General features: G+C 39.0%; 1 protein-coding gene across 5 annotated transcripts in view; it reads left to right on the forward strand.

The window, feature by feature from the left end:
* The window catches only part of CTNNA2 (catenin alpha 2), a 403,809-nt gene that overhangs the window by 264,887 nt on the left and 113,993 nt on the right, over positions 1–24,929 (forward strand). Inside the window, exon 8 of one of the 5 annotated variants that reach the window (XM_062493295.1) lies at positions 22,172–22,185. The exons of the other annotated variants lie outside the window; for them this stretch is intronic. Coding sequence (XP_062349279.1) covers positions 22,172–22,185 — 14 coding nt within the window. The remainder of the gene's footprint in view (positions 1–22,171; positions 22,186–24,929) is intronic. 5 annotated transcript variants of the gene reach the window in all.

Genomic DNA, 24,929 nt, shown 5'->3' on the forward strand with positions numbered 1-24,929 from the left:
ACTGAAAGAATTGAGAAAAAAATATACTTTTGCTATATACCATACATCACACTCCTTACTTTTCATTCTGAGGTCGATTTTCCAGATGTTTCTCTACAAAACAGAATAGAGTAGTTTAGCAACTACAGGAGACTGTAAAAATATATTTACTTTCTTGCAATGTGTTTATTTTCTATTGGAATTTTAGAGAATACCAGTTTAGATAACATCGTGTCAAGGCTAACAGAGTAAATTCTGTGTATAGTTATGTCTTGTTTGACAGTTTATGAAGCTAAAACAGCATTTCATAGACTGGGAATTAAGAAAACACCCTCATATGAAATGTGGAGTCCAGTCATCTTAAAATATCGAGAAACAGAAAAATATTTATCGGTGCAGTAAGTGCAGAATCACAGAATCATTTAGGATGGAAAAGCCCTTTAAGATCATGCTCCAAGGCCACTTCTAAACCAAGTCCACAAGATTCATTTCTCTAATGTTGCACTTAATCCCTAAGAAAAAAAAAAGTTTTAGTCAATATATAGGACATCATTTTTGCAGAAACTTCTGCCATTAGTTTCCACTTTAACCAGTAAAAATACAACAGTGGAGCTTTTTTAGGGCCTTATTTTATTTTAATTTTTAAAATATTTTTACTTGAAGTCTAAAATAAGTTTTACTTCAGTGCTGAGGTTTTTTTTAGAATATGGAGAATAAACAGAGTTTAAGAACATGTTCTGATCTGTAGATCCTCTGGAGCTGAGGTGGATTCTCACCAAAATGATGGGATTGGAGACTTCAGCATTACCTTTAAAGCTTTGAGTCTCAGCCCCAACCATATTTTGGCGTCTCCTTATAAATAATGCTTTACTTGGAGGTTCCCATCTAACCCAGTCTTCTTAAAGAAATATAAACACCTCTGAATAAAAGTTAAAAAGTCGTTCAGCTCCGTTTTACACAATTCTTTCTATCAGTTATAGCTCAGCAAGTCCTTGCTTTATAAACCCTCTTAGTCCTTGGAAGTGCAGTGGATTTAAGAAATCACCTGGTCCATGTCTTTGCTCTAAGGCAATATTCATCTGGTCACTCCTGACACATCTGCTCCTCCTGAAGGCTCTGAAAACTTCTCAAGGAAAAGTTCTTCCCCAGAGGGTGCTGGGCACTGCCCAGGCTCCCCAGGAACGGGCACGGCCCCGAGGCTGCCAGAGCTCCAGGAGGGTTTGGACAATGCTCCCAGGGACAGGGTGGGATTGTTGGGGTGTCTGTGAAGGGACAGGAGCTGGATCCAGCCATCCTTGTGGGTCCCTTCCAGCTCAGGATCCTCTGTGATCTGTAATTCTGTGATTCACTTCTCAGATTCCAGGAGTTTAGCAAGCCCAGCACACCCAGGCTTCTCCTGTTGGTGCAGTCTTAGGCTGATCTTTGCTAACTGCTTTTGGTCTGGTTTGGATCCCCCCTGAACTGCCCATATTTGCTGTATCACAGTGCCAAAACAAACCCCGAGGTGTTGAAGCTGAGACCTTGCTGATGGGGAGGACAGGTTCTCCTGGCTGCTGCTGGGTTTTGCTGCTGGAGAAGGGCACCTGCCTTTGTGGCAGCTGGGTGACACTGATGGCTCATTGTCCCCCGTGATGTGCAAGAGCCCGGGGAGCCTCTTCTGCGGATTTTCTACAGAGCTGCTACTTATTCTAGGTTTTCTAGCTGTTATTCCTGACTGGGTGATCATCTTGCACATGACCCTGTTGGAATAGCATCTTTTTTTCTTTGTTTTGTTTTCCCTTTTGAGGACATAAGTGCAATTTGTCAGAATCAGAGTAATTTTGGATTTTTATTCTGCTCTCCTGAGCATTTCCAGTGCTTCTCATCTTGGTGTCACCTCCAAATGTAATAAGCATAATCCATGTGCTATCACCCAGGTCATTAATGGTGATATAAAACATTGATGGACCTAGGGAAAAAAAAAAAATCTTTCTGTGTCATTTCTAAGTGAATTGCTGTAGGTAGAATGCTCATTATATAGCATGGATAATTATATTATGTTAATGAAACTGTGTAAAGAAGGAAATATCTGCATCAAACAGTGATGATGGAAGAACTTGCCTACACCAAGATTTCCTTTTCTCCTCTCAATTTTTGCCTGAGCTGAAGTTACCTGACTGTGCCTTGGTACCATCTGAGGCTCATGAGCAGGACACAGGAAGAACAAAATAGATTTCCTCCTAGAGCTGAGCTGATCCTGTAATGATCGACTCAAGAGAAGGAAAGAGTGTTTAGGTAACATGCAATGCATATTTCATTCCTCTGCCTGCCCAGAAAGTCTGTAGAGTACGAATAAACTCTGTAATTTAAATAAGGAAATTTGCAAGAACTCACAATAAAAGGGATTTTCTTCGTCTTTGCTCTGATCCCACAGGTGCCCACACAACTGCAACTCCCATTTCCATTTCATTGTGTAACAGCCTTTCCCACAAAGCTTGAGAATTGTAAGCATTCACTGAAATGCAGAAATAATTTTGTGCTGAATTATGGATTTTCCTAAATTTTATTTTAATATGAGAAAAAGATTCTAAATAAATACACCTCCTCATTTCTAGCTGCTGAGCTTCTGTGAGAAGACTTACTACATTCATGTATTCTGTCTCTATGAGCTCAGTAGAACATTTGAATTACTGATTATCTGCATTATGTGTAAAAATTGATGGAGCTGGACATCTGTGCCCCTGAGGAATCTCAAAGGCATTAACTATTGCAGTGAAGGCTTGGAATATATTATGTGCATTAAGTTGCAGGTATATTTGCCTGCCTTCAACTTCAAGGTTTTCATCCCTGCTAGTGACCATCTCACATGCAGAATATGTTCAGCAAGGTGACCCTTTGGCACCTTTGGTTTTCTGAGCTGAAATAAAACTCCTGTTATTTTTTGGGTAATGTTATTCTTCTGGGAACATACCCAAAGATCTTTGCTTTGGTTTGGTTTGCTGGGATGGTTATTTACAAGCCCACACACACACACAGAGTAAATGACAAGCTGATAGGATTTTTTTTTAATTATCAAAACTGCATTTCCATCAACTTTGGCTTATGTGGAATGATCTATTATAATATTTCTTGCAATTTATTTGACACCTGTCCAATACTCCAGGCACTTCCAGCTATCTAAAGTACATCTGCAGCTTCCAGTGCAATAGTATTTTTGCATTTCCATTACTTTTCTTTGTGTCATTTAACTTCAAAACACCTGCATGAAATATTCTTGCTTATAGAGAAGGTAAACAGAGACTAAACAGAAGAAACACCACACAGGATTCGTATGCTGAAGCAGAAAGTTTGTGCTTCAGAAGTCATAAACTGACACCGTGGGCATCCGACCCTTTTCTCATGTAGTTTGTAGCACGAAACATCAGCTCACCCCCACCCAGAGATTTGGTTTTCATGCCCACAAGGTCGTAATACCTTAGTGAGGCGTGCAAAGAAAAAAGAGCAGCTTGTCCAGAGCTGGTTTATTCTTTTGTATTCTCATTCCTTTCTTTGTATCTCAGGTTTTGTTCTGTGTGACCTGCCTCTCTGAAGGGGTTCATTGTCACACGTGGGCTGGTGACACCAAGGCTCTCACGTGGCCCCTCTCCCCAGCCCGTGGTGAACCAGATAAGTTGTGCTGTTTTCCAGGCAGAGATTCCCATCTGGGAATGGGAAGGGGGGAAAGGGCTGGCAGCAGGTGGACTCAGAGCTCTTCTGCTCCATCTTTTTGACACCACAGCCTTAAAATCTCTATGGAAGTGTTCTGCTGAATCATGCTACAGTTTCTGAACGCTCTGTATAATAAGAATTTTCCCTCAGTGCGCCTTCAAATCTCATGTCCCTTACTAAATGCTTAGGGGATTTTTTCCCAGGGTGGTAAAAATCCATTATCTCTCTTGCTAATTATGATCTTCTCATCTTATCTTGCTGCTACTCCTTCCTGCAGGACATGAGTCCTGCTTTGTTTCAGGGGGTTGCTAGCAGGATGGCCACACAAGCTGGTAGTGGTATTTTTTTCTGCTCCTGAGCACCAGCTGTGGAGAAGCATTTGCAGAAGAAATCCCGAAGGCAGATCCAAATCCTAATGCCTTTGGGATCTGTATAACCCTTGAAACACTTAAGGCAGAGTGTGTCTCATTTAGCACCATGTCTCATGAATTAAAGGAGTGAATAATTAAAGGAGTGAATAATATATTATAGTACTATAATCTTTAGAAATCTTTTGTTTGCCTGGACCCACCTGTGTCACAGACACGGGGAAAGCTTGCCTGGAAGGAGGCTTTAGCACCAAGACCTCCCAAAGAGCAATTTTACCCTGCAGATTAATGTATTATTGGGGCATGAGCTTCCCTCCTTGTGAGTTACAAGTTCCCCTCTCAGTACTTTCTCCCTAATCTCCCTGTTCTTTGTCCCATATTTTGATTCCTAAATGAGGCCAGATGATTTGGCCAGAATGGAATCTCAGACCTGGCACAGGACTTGCAATTTCAAGGAAGGAACCACTGACAGTTTTTGCAACCCTTTCTTCTCTCCTGTGAATCTCAGATACTTGTGTGGCCAGAAAAGCTGAGCTGGTGAAGGCACTTTGGCTCTTTGGGAGGGGTTGGGTTAAAGGATGGCTTGTAAATGGAGAAATAGGAATTACAGCTGGGTTTGAAAGGCAGGAAAGTACTGGCTGTGAATTTGTGAGGTTGTAGTGATGAGGAGTGAGAGAGAAGAGAAAATAGAGGCACAACTGACTCAGAAGGATTTAAAACAGATCCGGAAAAATACAATATTGGAAAAAAGTAGGGGGAAAACCCCATAAATTTACAGGTACTCTCATTGTGAGGAAACTTCAAATATTTCTTGGAACTGGTAGAAATGTTAGTTTTGAGACAGAGGTTATGTAAATATACGTGCCCAGTGATCTAATATTTAGAAATTTGGGAGAAAAATGTGCCCAGTACAACTGGTGCTGGTTCCTCAAGGTCTGCTGAAGCTATCAGCAGATCTGAACAGTTCTGCAGTCTGTTACAGATGTACAAAGATCATATGCATTGGTTTTACTCACAGCAGAGAGGAATTTAACATATGGGTGATATAGTTTAACCTGCTCAGCATATGGAGAAAACACTATAATGCAAATTTCCTGTTACCTTGGTACATTGCGTAATAATTTAGGATAGTTGAGTGTGCAATTAAAATTAAAATCTGTGAACATAAAGATGCTCAGTAGCCTTGGAGTAATGGAAAAAAAAAATAGGGCATTAGCAGTGACAAAGTCTAATAGTGGAAATTTAAAATGACATTTAAATCAAATTCTTGCCTGCGTTTCTAAGTGTGGCAGTGGTTAATGGGGCTCTGATCAGTGCAGTATGGTATCCTGATATCAGCACAGACAGGAAATTTGTTCACAGTGCATGAGCAAAAGGTTCCTGTGGGGGGTGTCCCTTTATCACCAGCACTTGATTTAAATGGGATGAACGAGTTAAAGATGGGTCTGTGGGCACAGAGAGCCAGGCTGAAAGTCCTTTCTGTTCCTCATGAGAAGCTTCACAGAGCTGGTTCAGGGCTTCTCTTGGAGCACCCCAGAGCACAGGAGAGGTTCAGACAAGCGGAAAAGGTCATGCAGTGCCCCAAAGAAATTGCTCTGCATCATGTAATCTATAGGGGAAATCAGGAATATACAGCTATTTTGTTTTTGTTGGGGTTTTTTTTTTCTTCCCTCTCCAGAAATTTATCCTACATTTCTGCTTCGAACAGATGTCTTCCAAAATCGTGTGGGAAATTTCCAGGAAAGTCTCATGCACTTGAATTTTATTATGTTTCTCAAGTGTGATAACGATTTCAGAGATTACTGATGCTATTATTTCATCTAGTTTGCAACATTTTGTGTTTCGATTCCTTTTATTGAGCTTGCACAAATACAATTAGCTATTGTACTTGTCACTGTGCTAAATCACTGATTAAAAAAAGAGAAATACATAGAATTTAATTTTTTAATACTTTCCTAGGCTTGTGAAATGTTCTCTTTTGTTGTTTCTTTTTTTTTAAATCTTTTTTCCAGATTTGATATTCATGTGTCTCTGTGAGGTCAAAACATTCAGTCCCACTGTTCAAGATAAGCCTTTGTGTTGATCCTGTATTGTAGGAGAGAGTGAAGGCTGAAAAGTCAATTGATCCAAGGATTTGGGGCAGCATTGAAGTAAAGAAATGGAAGGAACGAGGCAGAGGAGAGTGTTTAAGTGGGATATTTTGAGGGGCTGCATTTACAGCTTAACCTACCAGGAGGTATCTCCATGGGAGCCTCTTGGGCTCTTCAGGTGTCTCAAGTTCAGAAAGTATTTCATGGGTGAATGAGGATGACTTGGATGAGCCAGGAGGCAAAGAAAACATATTGAACCATGGGTACATCTGAGCCAGGGAACAAAAGCCCTGTTCTGGAAGCAGAGCAAATTCAGAGCACACACAGGTGTTCTGTGACAGTCTGTCAGAGCAAACCCAGGTTATTTAGTGGGTGTACGGGAAAAGGGAAAAGAAAGGAATGTGAAAAGAATTATGACGCTATTGCGAGGAACAAACACGAGCCAGGCAGTCAATTTGAGATTGTTAAAATAGATATTCAGCAATAAACATTAGACCTACCACTTAGAGGAGCAAACCTTGAACCTGTGGGCAAGGAAAAGTAGAAAAGATGTAAGAATCTACAAACTGGAGGGACAAAGGACTGAGCCCTACAGCCTGAAAGGAGCCTCTGTGACAATATTATTGCCAGCCTGCCCTTTCCCACTCACTGCAATTCCCATCCCAGTCAGACTCCTTGGCCTGGGAGCTGTGAGTTTGAGGATGCTGACCTTGAAGGAGGGGGTTGAGTTTCGCTCTGGAGGAGTGTCTCTGTGCTTATCCATATGCACAAGGATTTGCATGTGTTTGTGTAACATCACATAAATGTTGGGTAGCATTTGCAGCCTTCGCTGAAGCAATACAGAGGGAGTAGGTGGCAATGCCCCAGAACAGGGAAGGGCTTTGATGATGAGGTAGGAGGATGGAAAAATAGTATTTATGTTTTGTGGTTGCTGTAGCTAGCTCTTCTGTTTCCATATCTCCAAATATTTCAGTTCCAAGTTCCTGTGTCTTCGTTTCATGCAAAATGTTCCTAATTTTGTTTTAAGAAAGGAAACTTCTAGCTGATGGCTATGCATGGAGATATTTGAAGCACAGTATCTTAAGACATAAAAAAAAACCCCAAAAACATAACATAAAAATGCCTTTTTAAAAAATGTTTCATTTTAAGCAGCATTCTTTTGGGTTTATGTGTCTATTTCAAACTCTTCAGAGTGCCATTATTGTATCAATGGATTTTATCTTTATTAAGTTGAGTACAGTGGGCTAATGCCACCTGAAAGGGTTTTAAAGAGGGGAATCATCCCACAAGAGCTCTCAAAGACGAATTTTGAAAAGATAGTAAATGCCCAAATTTGTTAAAATTGTCCTACTGTATTTATAATGTTCATTCTAGGAATCACTAGAGGGGTTTATTCCTCTTCCACTGGTTTGCTGGTTCAATGCAAATCCTGCAAATGGATCAAATGAAACATGTTTTATGGATAGTCTTTAGTGGTCATAGGACATTTATCATTGTAAGCTGGTTGAAGCATCATTTAATTGTATGAATGCTCTCTGATGCTATAGTAATTGGCATTTAAAGAAGGACTTGGGTAGAAGAATGTTTAGGTTATTGGCTTTTAAAAATAAATATTAGCAGATCATATTTGCAAAACAGTATCTCACCCTCTGTTTCTGAAGCAGTAAACAGGTCTGTTCATTTTTTATGCATTCTTTTAAAAAGGTTATTATACTTAAATGCTGGTTTTGCAGTTCTCAATTAAATACAAGGCATTACTTTAAAAAATATTATTTTTTACTGTGTGTAGCTGTGCAGGAAATCAGAAAGTTGCATTTTTTATTATTTACAGTTTAGGTGGAGTCGTGCCTTCTGTTTAGCAGTGAGAGATCATATCTGAGCCCAAATTCTCATTGCAATTCACTGAACTCCCCAGCTGATCCAACCACTGTTGTGCATCTTTTCCCAGCAGAGCTCAACCAGGATCTCAAAGCTACTCCATGGAGTGGGAGAATGGGAGGAGGCAGAGAGAAAATCTGGGACATTTCTAGAAATATAAATTTTGTTTCTTAGACTGGTGAATTAATTCTCATTCTGGCAATACTGAGGGCAGCTTTTGAGTAGTTTCAATTACTCTGTTTAGGAAAAAAAAAAACATGCTGAATCAAAAATACACTCAGAATCCAAATAAAGCATAGAATGGACCTTTAAAGATAATTTGGTCCAACCCCTCTGCTCTGAGTCAGGAAATCTTTCACTGGATCAGAGCTCTGTCCAACCTGACCTTGAATGAATGCCCAGAGATGGGGCATCCAACCTCAAAATGTGACCTTTGAAATTCCCAAAATACTCAAGAAAAGAAAAGAAAAAAAAAATCTCTGAGTTTATGTATTTATTTCAACATAACATCTGCAGAATAAAAAGGCCCATAAAATCCATGTAGTATAGAGAAACACAAAAAGCAATAGGAGCTCTTGTCTTACATTCCTTCTACTGGTTTGTTTTTTTGGGAATTTTTTTATTGTTGTTTTGTTGTTGTTGTTGTTGTTTTTGTTTGTTTTTTTACTAGAAACTGTGCTGTGTAAAAGTTTGTGATCTCTTTCAGTGACCTCTGAAGCAAGTGAGCTTTTCCACTAAACATCATAAACTTATTGTCAGGCACAGGATATGAGATGTGATCATGATTTCTAGTCCAGGAAACCGAAAATTGGTCTATATTCATGAATGTGCTGTATAATAAGCTGTTATAAATCCAGTTGGGGTATTAGGATTTATTACAGAAGGGAAGAATCATGGTCACACTTAACTCACTGGATTCAAGGTTTACAGAAATAACCAATCCCAATAATGCTTGTCTTATAAGAAAAAAATATCAGCAGTGATAACAAAACTAGTTAAGTCAATGTAACTCAAAAGTTGATTTAAGCCATAAGTCAGGAGGATACAAAGCCAAAATATTTAATCATATTCTGTATCCAGAAGAAAATATTTTTCCACATCAGTTTTTGCTGTTCTAAATAGTTTCTCTGGGCACAGGGAAGGTGTTTTGAGAGTGGATTTTATTTCTGGTTGTCCTACTCTGATTTTCATGGTAATAAATTAAACCAGTTTCTCCCAGTTGAGTCTCTTTTGCCCAAGGCAGTAACTGGTGAAGGATCTCTCCCTGTCCTTATCTTGACTTTATCCTGTCCAGCTGAGGAAGGCAGTGACATTAAAGAAAAAATGGCAGTTGAATTAAGATACTTAACACAGTACATAATACTGGGCACTGTCCTTAGTATTGAAACTATTAATGATACCAGTCAAGAAAACATGTCTATTTTGATTTATTTTGATGGTTTGATGGTAAAACACGTTGTATTTGAATTACAAAAGCATTACATATGCACGAATGCATAAATATGTGTCATCCAGTTCTTTTCCTCTTGATAAATTTTGAAGTTATGTAGCATTTTGGAAATAGCTTTCAGAGACAACAACTCATTCTTCTGCACATTGTTGCAATTTGTTTCTGATGTCAAAAATGCGTTTCTGTAGAGCAGAATATTAGAAGGAGAGAATTTCACTAGGAGATGCTATTTGTTGTAATAAACTACTCTGAAGTTCATCAGTCAAAGTGAATGCTGGCATTGGCAATCGTTCTACCAGCCTCATTTTGCTTTTTTAAAAAAAGCACTCTTTACCAGAATTTCTACTCTTTAGCTGTATTAAATGATTGATGGGCACTCTTCTCTTGATTTAGCAAGTCATCTAAGAAATTTTATTTTTGAGTTTAAAAAATCTGCAAATGTGTACACAGTTGTGCACTTAAGACAGTTTTTTTTTTTTTTTTTTTTTTTAGAAATAGATCTCTGTCTAAAGAGAAGCTGATGAATTCTTGACTTGGTAAACTCATCCCTTTTGTTTTGCACGAGCATGTGAGATTAAACATGCTCATTTATCGGAGACATTTATCAGTACCTTGTCTGACGTGGTCGTGGATTTGAGGTTGTCCATGCCCAGCAGGAGTGCAGCCATCAGGGAATGTGGCTTTGAAAGTGGCCTTTCCTGATGCAGCATTGGTGACTTTGTGCCATTTTCCTACATGACAGGGAAGCTTCCAAAATGACTTGGCATTTTACCTCTAAATACAGGCTAACCCCACCTGACAATTACTGTATTTGGAAGTACGCACCTTTATGAAATTATTTAAAACATCAAACTAATTTATTGAATTATAAAATTTAATTATTGACCTAATTAAGTAATAAAGTATCCAAAATTGAAATTAATAACATGTAAATCCAAAAGTCCATTAAAACTAGTGTTTTCTATCCATTCCCCTCCTGATGCCAGAGAACAAGCTATGAACACGCAGATATCTCAGCAGAGCTCCCTTGGTCTGTTTAGAGTCCTGTTCTGCATCACTTCCAACTGCTTTGCAACACTGACTTGTTAAACACTTTCCTGTGGCCAGCCCTAGTCAGCCCATCTGTGTTCTCTGAAGTTCTTCTGAAGGTCAAACCTCCAAGATAGTTTCAGGACAGATGCCAAAATGACTTTACACTCCACAGATGCACTTTTGCTCTTTATCTTAGGAGGTCACTGAATAGCTCTGAGTGTTGAGAAGTCACAGCCCTGCAAAGTATAATTTGGATATCCATGTGATATTTAATTTCAGGAAATAACCCTTTCTGATCTTTTTGCAATGAATATTTTATGTGTATGAACAAAATTAAGAAAAAGGCGGTATTGCATGTTGTTGAAACAAATTATTAAGGAAAAATATTTTATTTTGTTTATTTATTAAGGAATCATGCTTGTCAGGTATTGAACCTTATCACCTTATCTAAGATTCTCCTATTTAATCTCTGCTATCTCTTGATTTTGATCTGGACTGAATTTCACATGAATGCTGCATAAATATTTTAATATCTGTGTAATTATCCTTAAAGTAGACAGCAGTATTTAGCCAGGTCATTACAACCAATTTGTGTCATCTTTTGTCTTGGGGAAAGCTCCTCTTTTATTCTTAATGGTTTTCCCCTTTCTTCTCCTCAATCCTTGCAACTTTTAATAATAGTTGTTAAAAAAAAAAGAGAGAGAAAACAGCCTTTTCTTCTTGCAGCCGGTTGTTATGCATCTAGGTATTAATGAATGGCAAGAATCCTCTCTGTTCTCTCAGAAGCAAAAAGGGTATTTTCCTACTCCATGCTGTGAGGTAACTTTTTGATTAAAATTACCTTCTTTTACCTCTAGACACAAGACTGAGGGACAGATTGGGTGTGTGGCATGGCATGATTGAAAGACAAACTTAAAGCAAGCATTGTTTCGGCATTGTTCCAAAATCAAATCTTCCCTCAGGTGCATCCCTCAGCACTCACAGAAATTCTGGTCTTTGACGTAGGAGATCACAACTCCATCCTACATTCCTTAAATGGGGAGAATCACCCAAATATATTGATAATTTACTGAGTTTGTAGTGGTGAACATGACAGTGCTGGGTGAACTGTTGGCCTTTATTTTAGAGGTCTTTTCCAACCTTAACCATTTCTGACAGCTCATGAAACTCTAGAAATTCTCCTCGAAACCCTAGCACAGTACAAATAGTGGAGCACAGCACAGTTTCACAGGTTGAGTCTTTACACTTCTCTCCCACATGCAAAATCATTAGAAAAATAAAGTTTTCATTCCTGCGATTGCTCCTGCAACATAAAGAAAAAAAGGAGGAAAAAAAAAAAGGCTGTTCACTTTCTACCAGAGAGGTAATATACATCATGGCACTACTTCGGGATGAGATACTTCCTACCCATTTCACACTTTAGAAATAATTACTTAACAGCCCAGCAGCCCAGTAACTTTTTCTCAGTAATTTACTTGGTGGTTTTGAAGTGAAAAGCATCATGTGGTGTGGAAAGCCACAGAGCTTCTCCTGCCGAGCTTTAGTTTGCTTTTTTTTTTTTTTTTTTTTTTTTTTTTAATTTCTTTAAGCGTTTGATCATCATGGAATTGACTCACCCTTAACACTAATTGCATTCTGAAGAAAACTTCACTAACATGTAGTCTATTAGAAGCTGGGGCTGGGAATCAGGAGTAGAGTCAAGTTCTCATAGAATGTGGATTCTGTTGTTCTCCTCTTGGTGCACATCACGACCAAGTGGAACACGCAGAAGTTCCTCAGTTGTTCTTGTTTTAGTGAAGTCATTCATTTTATAGTAGCTATTTATTCAGTTACAATATCGAAGATAATGCCAGTGAAATCATAAGTTGTGGCATATAAGAATAGAGTAATAAATAGGAAGTGGGGAATGCTGCACTGTATTATTACAGAAATTGATATTGAAATCACTGAAGGGCCAAATTGCTGAATTATTAGAATAACACTATTTAAAATGGTTTATTTCCTTAAATATTAAAAAATAAGTTTGATTTGTAACATCAGGTTTTTTGGGAGGGAAAGGATCAAACCAGGTGTAGTGGTCAGCACTTCTACCACGTGCAATTAGTTCTGTAAGCATTTGTCATTAAAAGGGGTTCCAAACAGCCGCAGATGTCTGTGGCAGTGCACGATTTGTACTGAGACATGCAAACAACCCCGTTTGTCTTGATACAAACCATTACCCATTCCTCAGGGAAAAATGTCCTGCAGACAGCAGCTCTGTACAGCCCTGGATCTGGAGTTCACCTCCAAAGCCAATACTGGTGCTAATGGAAGGCGTATCCAGGGTAGGTTAAGAATTTCAATTCCACAGACTTTCAGTCCTTTCAAAAATGCACACGTGTCTCATTGGATGAATTTTCAGAAGGATCTAGATGACTTGGATGAATTTTCAGAAGGATCTAGATGACTTGGACAGATATAAATAACTTTGGAGCTGACAAACCAAACCCAAGCCTGTTTTAATGTTCTTTGGATGGCCGGTCTTCCTCTGGCACCTCTGAAGTCTCGTTCAGTTTCATTTATGAACATCAGAGTGAAGGTGGTGCCAATTAGCATCTGTTTCAAATTCATTTCAGGTCTTGCACTGGAACCACAGGTTTCAGTCTGCTGTGATTTCATTTAACATTCCTTAACATTTTTTCCACTTCATTTCCTACAAGACGTCTTTGTGGCAGTCTACCAAAAGTTGCTTTTAACCCTTTCTGAGTTTTAGTAGTACCAGAAGATGAAGGTGTGGCAAAGAAACTTGGAGAAATAGCATTAAATTTTAATTGTCACTGTTTTAAGTGGCCGAGTGTCAACTGTGCGGTGGTTTTGCATGTTGCATATTCACATCTTTTCTTCCTTTCCCATTAGCTGTGAGATGGGCTCCAGTGGCACTTCCCTTAGGAATTTTGATGCCATCATTTCCAGTGGGGCAGAGTTAACTCGTCACACTGCACAGTCATAGTAATAACTCTTTTTGGAGGCATTTATGTGTGCTGTGCAGAGCTACTCATTGAATTACCCTGTGGACCAGGCAGGGATGGTCAAATTAATTACTATCTCATGAATATAGAAGATAAAGGGCCAAATCCAATTAAAGACCTCAGAGTCTCTGAGCTCCGAATTACAAGATGATAATTTTAAGTGATTTTACCACAGGGGCACCTAGACCTGGGCTATGCATTGTGGCTCTTGAAAAATGTGAACTCACCTTGTTCCAGGAGATTCACTGTGCTGAGTAAAGTCCAGGCCCTCATCTCTTCTGGATTTCAAAAATCCAGTTAGGTCTGGAAGGAGAAGGCTTTTTACAGCTTTTTTTTCAGTTCTGTCCTGAAGACATGCATTGATAGGGGTATTAAAAAAAAAAAAATTCTAACACACATAGAGGTTATTCTACCCTCCTATATTTTAATTTTAATAGTTGAGGATCACACAGGGCTTCAGTCTGTTTTCCTGTCATGGGGATTCACAAGTCCTTATTTCCTTCACACCTCTGAACTGGGTGTTGTTGGTTTTTTTTTGGTTTTTTTTGTTTTTTTTTTTACCTATTCCAGTGAAACTGAGCTCTGGTGCAGATTGGGGTGAAAGAGTCAGAGGGACTCCAGGCACAGCGCCCACCCCACATATCCCATCTGGGGACTTCAGGCAGGGATTCTGGGGCAGGTTTGCATTTGTTTGTTCTTTGGAATACACCAAATCTGCAGCCCTGCCTGCAGCAGGAGAGGGAACCACCCCTACCCTTCCCTGCTCCCATTTCACCTACTTAGTCCAAGTCATCTCCTTGAGGATTCAAAAAATAAGTATTTTATTCAATGGAAATTTGGAGTGTCCATGAAAAATGAATGCTCCAGTCATTCAGTGGAAATAATGGTAAAACTACTGAATTGAGAGGGAGCACAGAGAGGATTTGTAAATGCACCAGTTATCATTTCAGTAAAGGTCTTTATGTATTTAATTTTATTCTAATAACAAAACAAAAGCCAAAAATATTTCTGATGTCTGCAAGAAAAACTAAGGCCTCTAATCAATCTCTGGAAGTAAAGCATTATTTTATGCCTAATTACTTTGTAATAGCATTTCGAAAGGGTTTGTTTTTCTGTAAAAAAGACTGTTGATGAAAATGTCACAGAGTTATTTTCAACAGGCTTTTGCTACAGCTATCCCACATGGACATTCTGTTATTTTGTGCTGGCTTTTACACTAATGCCCTGTAATTGTGTTTCACTTCCTCTGATTAAACTGACAAGTAATTTGAATGGCTATCACTTACCACATTGATCTGAGAGAGAGGCAGGAATAGACCAGGGCTTTGCTCTGTGAATACAGAGCTGGTCCTTTGAACATGAATTCTTTTGGAAGTCTGGCTGGAGTTTAAAAACTCCTTTTTTTTTTTTTTTGTTTGGTTTGTTTTTTTAATTTTTCTTTATTTATTTTTTAATTTTATTTTATCCCTGTTGCCTCACATCTGTGATGTCCTACAAAGGAGTATGTGGACACAAAGAAGCCTGTACTCCAAGTGAAAGGTTAACTACCATGATGAGGATTGAGATATTTTCTTTGCTCTCTCTCCATTCATTCCCAACAGGAACTGAAGTTTTGGTACATGTGCAATTAAAGCTCACACTCACTGTTTGCTTGAAGGTGGGATTTTCACAGGAGAGTGTCAGAGTGAAAACCATTCTTGCCAGCACATTACTGCCCTCAGAAAGTCTGACAAATCCACAGGTAATTGTGGAGGCCACACAGGAGGTGCCAAGTCGGGTCCAGCACTGGAAAGCAACAGTGGTTTCACTGGATGCAAGAAGCATCACCCAAAATTATGTCAAATATTGTCTGTCTTACTGTGTACTGTAATTAAGTGTTCAGAAGAAGTTGGATTGTTAAAGAGAATGCACAGAGGAAAACCCCTCCCTGGGTGGTCTGGAGGAAACTGGCAAGATAAAGGGGGAAAAAATTAAGAATTAATTGGATAAGGCATTTAGTCCTCTGTTATAAGTAGAAATATTGAGTTGACATTGACTTTCAGCTGCCTGCCTTGATGAACACAGTTTTGATTGGACATAAACAAGACTTGTTTCCTCATGGATCACCCAAGGAATATAAGCACGATGCAATTAAAAAGAAAGAAATGCAGATGTAAGAGTCAATACACTTCTCATCCAGAGGTCTATGCATAGTGACAGATGCAGCCAACCAGTTGAAAGCCTATTTTTCAGTGATATTTGTTAATCAAAGCACTGTAAATGCAGTTAAACAGTTCTGTGCTTCCAGGGCACAGACAGGTGACATTTGGGGAGGTTGAATTCTGAATAATACCCGTCTTTGTGCCGTGGACAGTAATTCTGGACCTAAATAGAACAGCAGAGTTGGAGCTTCAATATGTTCATGAGAAATGTTCATTTTATACCTGTAAATGTGAACGATGTGCTGTGATGAACTCCAGTGGTCACTTCATTTGTCAGAGGTGCTTATTTGGGTAAAAAGCTCCTCTGCTAAAAAAAAAAAACAAACAAAAAAGGCACAATAATCCACACTATGGAAGCCAACATTACAGACAAATGTTGCTATCAAATGGAGCCTTTTTCTTAAATATCTAAACATAAAAACCCAAAACTCTTTGCTTGTAACCAAATAGTATTATGTGGTTCTCTTATTCCTCTGAGAGAGAGCTGGAAAATACTGAAAGGATGTTTTCAAGGAATGCTGATTTGTCTCAGGGAGTCCTGCATTTAATTCCTGTGACTCCTAATGCACCCTTCAGTCTAAAACCAACCAGGAAGAGAAGAGCTACAGGTGCTGTGGGATGAATAAAACATAAAACAGACAGAAATGGCAGACATCAATATCACCTCCACTAAGAGTTCTGACAAGTATTTCCACTAGTCTGTGACATGGACGTAACAAAAGTTTACTCAATGTATTTCATAGTTTAGGTGGGTGAAGTATTGTTCATTTCTTGTTGTAAGACATTCTGTACTGCTCTACCCCTCCTCTTTTTTACTTGCCCGTGTTGCATCAACTTTTTCACCCACAGAATTTTAACAGAATGCATGACACAAGGCTTTGTTAATAACTAGATATGACTCAGGAACATCATTATGCTTAAAATAATAGAAGAGACTTTTCTCAAAAGCTCATATTAAAGTAGGTAAATTTTGACATTTTTTTATTTGCATAGTCCTTCACTAAGGGCTTTGATACCTGAATGGAAAGAAAAAATTATGTTCTACCTCATTTTTTGCATTATTTTGGATTAAGAGAAAGCATCCAGGAGCAATTTAAAAGCAGATTGCAATTTACAGCTGCAAAGCAGTTAGTGGATAAATGAAGAGTTTGTAGTGGACCCTTTGCAAGTAGAAGTCTGTGAAGAAATTAGAATAATTTTGAATTCTGGAGTAAACATTTCTGACCTTCTAAATAGAAACATCTGCAAGATTTTTTGCTTAAACGATGAGTGGGGAGATTCTCAGCTGGTGTAAATTAGTGTGGCTTCAGTGAGGCTGATGTTTTTATAACAGTTTACATCATTCACATTTCTTTCCTCAAAAATTCCTTTTTTTTTTTTTTTTTGTAAGCATTTAAGCATAACAGCATCGATTTTCTGTACCAGCATCTTCTGAATAGAAATGTTCAGTTTCGTCTGTGAAAGCCTTGATGTTTTCCTCTTTGAGTCCTGTGAGCAGACGTTGCATAGAAAAAGATGGTTTTTAGCTACAAGAAATATTCCGTCCGATTAAAATTCCGATACCTGTTGTTATAAAAGCACCCCTCTAACAGGGAGGAATGAGGGGAAGCTGTACAGACATGGGCTCCCAAGGACAGCAGGACAAAGGAGGATGGGAAGCAGGCTTGCATGCTGACACTGCCATGCCCTGCATTCAGAGCCATAGAGTCACTGTGCACACACTGAGATCTCTCCAGGGTGCAGCAGAAAACCTCTCAGCTTATTGGGCTTGGCTCCTCCAGCTCCATTCCCTTGTTCCCCCCGTTAGCAGCAAACTTCAGCTCCAAATTAGGGTGGTGTTGCCATATGTCTGTTATCTGATCAGAGAAATACAGAGAGAACTTGAGGTTTTTGTTTTGTTTTGTTTTGTTTGTTTTTCTTTCTTCGTTAAGTTGTGGTGTTTCTGTGACCCAGTTCCCTCAGCCTTTCCTCACATGGCATTCCAGTGCTTGGATCATCCTCCTGGCCCCTTTCTGGACCTTTCCAGCCTACCTGCTTCTCTTTTGCCTGTTTGAAAATATTAAACAATGTTGAGCCAAATATTGATCCCTGAGGGACCCCACTTGTGACAGGCTGCCAGCTTGGAAAGGACCTGAAAGTGTTAATATTCAATGCTGAATCTAAATTATGAAATGTGTTTCTTTCAGACAGTGGGAAGAAGGTGGTGGTTTTTTGGGTTTTTTTTGTTTTTTTTTTTTTTTTTCAGGACCTCAAAATATCCCATCCTGGGAGGACAGGAATGTCTTATGCAGAAACTTGTTAAAAACCACACCCTTATAATGCTGTATTTTTTAATTCTTTGGAAGAAAATCATGCAAATCACACATTTATCCAAATTACAATCTCCAGCTTGATCCTTAGGAGGGCTGGACATCCATTGCAGCTATTAAATAGGCAGTTTCTCTCATGTAACTCAGTATTCTTTTAAGAATTAATCATAAGTACTTCAAGCTCCCCTCCACTGTCAATGGAGAGAAGCAATCCCCTGTGATGATAAATACTCTGTATTAAAATAAGTATGCAAGACAGATGGGTGCTCTAAAAATGCCTGCCACTATATATTGAATATAGAAGGAGCTAAAATAACTAGATTTGATTCAGTATTTCAGAATGGTAAAATTAAATGGGATGGTCCTACCCTGAGCACTCTCACTGCTTTCTGGAATGGCAAACTGTGCTACGTTATAATCTGAATTTAATTAAATGACATACCCCTTAAATGATGGCAGGCTATTCTTGCCAGGGGGAAGAATTTCTTATTGCTGGATGGCTTTCACCCCCTGTTAAAAAAAAAGCCCTGAAAACAATGCATGTATTTTATGTGATAAAAATGAATGAGATTTGGAAGTTATGTCAGCTTTGTCACTTAGGAAGGTCCCTCCAGATGCCTTTTCTGAATTTTCAGTGCCTCAGAATTCTGTAAAATCCAGTCTTGGCTAGTAGCTAGAAAAGCACAACCACAGTGATCTTGGAAAGCCTTGTTCAAAAATACACAGAAATACAGAACTATTCAGTGCATCCTCTAGAGATAAAAATAAAAAACTAAGATCACCAAACCCAGAACATTGCTGCCTTCACTCTCAAGAGTGAAGAAGTTCTCCATTTTATGCAGCCTCTAATATTATTCCAAATGTGAATTCTTCTGCCAGATCTTGGTTTTTTTTTTGTTGTTTTTGTTTTTTTTTTTTTAGATTCTAGTATGTAATTATGGGTAAATATCAACCAATAATAGCAGCTGCCACCTGAGAACCAGTATGATCAAGCCTTAATCCTAACTGGTGTTTCAAATCCAGCTGCTGCCACTGATGACATTTCTGGAAATCTTTGGTTATTGCCAAAAGACAAGAAGTAGTTACAAAAGTGAATTATGCAAAACAAGAAAAATAATGACACAAACCAAATAAAATACTCCCCTACATACAAGTTTTCCCAGTTTGGAGATGTTAAAAGAAGAAACTGCACATGACTGGTACTAAAAAACAAACAAACCACATTTAATTCACCAATTCACCACTTGAAGGCATTCAGATATTGTGGTGATGTGGCCTGAATAAAAAAACATACATAAAATATAACAAGAGAATCTTCAACCATTAATAGGTACAGTTTTTATTATTTCTTTATTTTATTACATACTTAGTTTTAATTATGTACAGACCCAGATAAAATTTGCTTGGATGCAGGCCAAGGATAAGATTTGCACACCTCAGGTACTGATACTGTGTCCAGCTCATGATTCATTTTAATTTTATTGACTTTATTTACTATATGAGCTTGCAAGGATGTGGCTTCCCCAGCTTTCTCCATAGCTGCAATTATTCATGCTACCCTGGAAGCAGATAAACTCACTGGCCACAGGGTAATTAAACACTGCTGAGAGCAGTTGTTTTATTTAAGAAGAACTTATTGTCTGTATCATACATTTATGAGCAGATTATTTAGTGAGTGGAATTCTGGAACTGAGCATTTCTGCAGAAGGGAAGGGAAGGGAAGGGAAGGGAAGGGAAGGGAAGGGAAGGGAAGGGAAGGGAAGGGAAGGGAAGGGAAGGGAAGGGAAGGGAAGGGAAGGGAAGGGAAGGGAAGGGAAGGGAAGGGAAGGGAAGGGAAGGGAAGGGAAGGGAAGGGAAGGGAAGGGAAGGGAAGGGAAGGGAAGGGAAGGGAAGGGAAGGGAAGGGAAGGGAAGGGAAGGGAAGACTTTCCAGTTGTATTAGACAGCTATAGGGTATGGGAGTTTTTCATCAGCATTTTAGAATGAGAAAAATACCACTGAAAAGACAAGATGAAATGGAAACCAGGGTGGGGAAAAGGAGGCTCAGGGGGGACCTTGTGGCTCTGCACAGCTCCCTGACAGGAGGGGACAGCCAGGGGGGGGATTTGGGATCTGCTCCAGGGAACAGGGTCAGGAGGAGAGGGCACGGCCTCTGGGCCAGGGGAAGTTTAGATTGGATATCAGGAAAAAATTCTTTACCAAAATGATCATCAAGCTCTGGGACAGTCTCCTATGGAAGTTGTGGAATCCTCATGCCTGGAGAGATGTAAAAGCCATGTGGATGTGGCACATGGTTTAATGATGGCCCTGGAAGTGCTGGGGGATCTGCAGTTGGATTTAATGATCTTAGACAGAGAGCAGGTTTAGATCAGATATTAGGATGAAAATGTTCCCTGGGAGGGTGGTGAGCCCTGGCACAGGGTGCCCAGAGAAGCTGTGGCTGCCCCTGGATCCCTGGAAATGTCCAAGGCCAGGTTGGACACTGGGGGTTGGAGTGACCTGGGACAGTGGGAGGTGTCCCTGCCATGCCAGGGGTGGAACTGGATGGGCTTTAATGTCCCCTCCCACCCAAACCATGTTGTGATCCACGATTTCTGTCTTTTCCTTTCTCTGTGGTGACTCAGCCTTTTTCCTTTGCAACCACCTAAACAAAGCTCTAAAGACCTTACTACACAACCTTTTTTACCCCCATTTTGTGCAAAATTATCGTTGTTTGTTTTTTTTTTTTTCTCCTGACCAAAATAATGAATTATTGAAAGGACATGGGAACATACAAATTTTAGTTCCACAGGAGGGTTTCCTATAGCAAATTTGAAGCTGGAAAATGGGTGACTGCAAAACCTCCAATGCAGTTCCTTAGAATAAATTCTAAAACCAAAATAATTTATGTGAGTAAAAATACGATAAAATCACTGAACTGAGTAAAATAACAGTACTTCACATTCATACCACACTCCCAAGAGACTTCTTAACATTCAGTCTTTCCTTAAACTTATTATTTTAAGAAGTCATCTACGTCTCTTCTCTAGAGGAATCACACAGATTTTGTAAAACTTGTTTTCCTGACCCATCTCCCTAGAAAATTGCTAGAATTTTCAACTTGCAGTGAAATTTTGTCTCTACTTCTCCTGGAATATATTGTTCAGCCTTTTTCTGACCCAAAATGAATGGTCTTCTGTCAGAAGGGGACTATGTATTGGTATGTTTAAATCTAGATTTCTGCTTAAAAGCACGGATGCAGCCTATGCCTTGTTGTTCAAAATGTTTTTCTTTTTAGTACTAAGCTTCTCTTCATCACTTTTAAAAGGGCCATTGAACATTGGCATAGTTTTAAAGGAGTGATGTTCAACGTTTAAAATAAAATATTAGGACCGATATCTTTTTGAGCAGCAATTTACGCCTTAATAAAACATTGTGATATTGAAGTTCTGAATAACCTGTAAATAATGGAGCCCTTTACCTAGGGGATGATGAAAATACAGAAATAGATCAGTGTTTGGTAGCTTTTGGATCAATAGATAATCTTTCCAGCTGTCTCCTGGAGGCTAAATTACTTGAAACAGTAGTGAGGGTGTCTCAGACATGCAACACTTGATGTTTTTGGAGACTGAGCTCTCCCAGATATTTTGGCTTACATCTGAAGCAGCAGAGAAAAAAGAGGAATGTCTGAAAATGGTGGTTCCAAAACATCCTATGTAGATTATTGTTATTAACATTGTTACTGTTTAATTGAAATCCTGAGCTTCTAAATTACAAATTTAAAGAGATTTAAAGGAAGATTGTGTTCCTATCACTCCTTTAGTTGTGATACACACTGGGGTTTTGACTGTGATATGATTTTCTAGGCCTGCAGTTGCCCCACTTTTTGTCTATTTCTTGGCACTTAATCCCCTTCTTTTGCAGGTTACTATTGTCAGCCTTGTTCATCTGGCATTTTTTTTATAATAATGTGTTCAAAGTAATTTGAGCTTTGCTCCTCATACAACTGTAAATGATCCTAAATTTTCAGTGCAAGGATATTAATTACAATAACATCTGTCTTTATAATAATAATTTTGGTAGTAGTAACTTAATCTGTTTCATGTGCTGATATTTCAGCTCTGTGATTTCCTCATTAGTGGTAAATGCAATTATTAAAAAAAAACCCAGGAACATGATTCCAGTCTGGAGCATCCTCTTGCAAGGTTGACCATATCTCATCTACAATGCACTGAGTCTCTGGGCTGATGGGCCTGGCTGTCCTTGTCTTGGTTCTGTGATGTTCCCTAGGGTTAGGAAAATGTCCTGTTAAGTACCTCATGCTGATCAAGAGAGTTCTGTGATGAGCAAACTGTGGGATGTGAATGTCCTTAATAGTTGTGATACAGATTTGGGGAGCTTAATATTTTACTCTTAACAGTTTAAACTGTAAAAAGGAAAAAAGGAAGCGGTGGAAAAGGTCTTTGTTAAAAGGAGAACCAATGCTATACCTTAGCAGAGATCTTTCTAGCATTCAGCAGATGCTGAGATTTCTTACCATCCCGAAGTGCTTTCTGTAACTTTATTTCATTTCCTAACCAAATGAAGTTGAAGTTCCCTGTTCTAGGTTTTAGCCTTAATACCGTGCAGTTTTACCTGTAGGACTTTTCAGACTTTGCTTAATATAAATGACCGTGTTCTGTCTTTGTTGTTCAGGAAATACTGCTGACACTGGTTGAGACTGTAGGCATTTTCTGGAGTAATAGAACAGTCAGTACTTTGATTTCCTCTACTTAGCAGACATGGATGTGTCGAGAAACTACACAGCTTCTCATGTAAGGTAGCAAATCAGGCTTAAAAACACTTGAATATTATATTCAGGGAGCTGGCTCTGACCTTGAGTGACCTTGGAGGGAGCTGCAGCCTTGGGGTAGAAATGCAGTTGGAAGACCCTTTCCTGAGCTGGGGGAGTCTGCAGCCAGCACAGCCCCTGGTCAGAGCCTGTGGGAATTGGCACATGCTGAACTGAGAATAAATCAGATGGACAGGGAAAAGCTCTAAGGAAATTAGAATGGAAGCAACTCAGACTGAGAAAATTGTTTGAAAATATCTCGAGTACAAGCAGTATGCAAATGCTGTTAATGGTCACAAGAAATCAGGGACTTGATTAATATATTCTCGTGTTGCAAAGTTCTCCTCATTACACCATGAATAGATGTAATTCTGTCCACAGGAACTTGAATATGGATATTTTGGCATTCAAGGAATTCTGTGCATTTCTCCTCCTTCTCCTTTTAACCTAATGCCAGCAGCAATTTTTATTTCCTTTTCATCCCGAAGTATCTTTCTCCCCTTTGCAAAGAAAGCTTAACAGAGAAATTGCAAGTGGCTCAATACCAAGCTTTTTCATTTTTTCAGGAAACGAATAAATTCCTTTCTATCCCTTCTAAGAATGAAAGCCAAAAATTTATCACAGAGCAACAATAAAATAAGAGTATTTAAGGACTTAAATAAATAAACTTTAATAAACTTATATTTTCAGCACAGAGCAGATGGTGTTTGACAGACCTGCCTGAAGCTATGTAGCATCACATGCCACTAGTTATTTTTCAATAATGTGACTTACTGAACAAATGTCTTTGAAATCATACAGTGAAGAAGGAGGTTTGTATATACAGACTAAAATGCAGTAGCCATTTTATAAGTAACGGGTGAAGAACACTTAAAATTCCTGGATTGGTAAAAATGGTGAAGAATGGGAGACTTCAGCCATATTTGTGTGAATTTATAAAATACTGCCATTGAGAGAACTCAGTTGGATCTTATGTTTTGCTTTAGTTTTCCATCACATCCCATTTAGCATCTCAGGCAGCATGGAGGCAACAATTTCAGTAGCTGCACGCAGCAGTGTGAGCAGGCTGTGCTCTGTTTTGGAGGGACAAGGGACTGGCCAGATGGATATTGACAGTTTGTGTCGTGTGGCCTGAGGGTCACAGAAGGGCTCCCAGTTGTTTTGTGTTTCACAATAGGATTGTACCTTAAGGGCCACTGTTTATATAAACACTGCTTATTTAAAACTGGAGACAAAAAGTTACCAGATAGATTTGAAGGGGGGCTCAGGAGGGGTGTTGGACTTTGGCTGCCATGGGCCTGCTCTCAGCAAGAGGTTCCACCTGTGAGACATACAAAACACCCAGATTAGGAACCTAAATTAAAAACTTTGAGGTCAATCTCAAAACTTCTACTTTTTCTTTTACTTTCCCGGCGTCCAGGAGCCTTTTCCTCTAAATGGTGCATTTAATCAAATGCTTCATTTATTTAGTGTCGCTGTATCCCATAGTTGACTGTCCTGGAAGGATTTCCAAGTTCCTGCTCAAGGACAACTTTCTGAGCCCCTAAATGGGAGCCAAGCATTAATTGCTTGACCTCACCATCTTGGTGGTGCATACAGAATATATGTGCCCTGCATCAGATCAGTGAAGAAGAGTTGTGAACCACTTGTTTTATTTGAGAGCTATAAAAGCTATGTAGGCTATGTAGTTTTGGTGTTTGCTCTTGGATTATTTACATTGTGTTAATACTCACAGGAATTTTGGCCTGTTTAGCAAATTATTCCCCGATTTTATTAAAAATAAGGGAACCAAAAAAGCCAAACAAAGGTTATCTTTGCCCTGAAAAAAAGTCTTAACATATCTTCTGTTGCTATGGATCTTTCTAAGCCAGTCCATTAATGCTTAAACGATGAGAAGGAAGAGAAGAATTTCAAGAGTATTAGATAAATTGAATTATTTGACTGGGAAAATAGAGCATCCCAGAACATGAATGTCACCAAGGGAACTTGGTTCATCAGCTGCACATCACACAGCTGGAGTTATTTTCTTTTTTCCTAGGTTTTCTTAGAATATAACTCTGTAGTATAACAAACTAGAGCCTGGCTGAGACTGGCTCATCTGGCAGTCCCTGCTGTACC

This window comes from Cinclus cinclus, chromosome 5, assembly GCF_963662255.1.
Source record: "Cinclus cinclus chromosome 5, bCinCin1.1, whole genome shotgun sequence".
In the NCBI taxonomy this organism is placed as follows: Eukaryota; Metazoa; Chordata; class Aves; order Passeriformes; family Cinclidae; genus Cinclus; species Cinclus cinclus.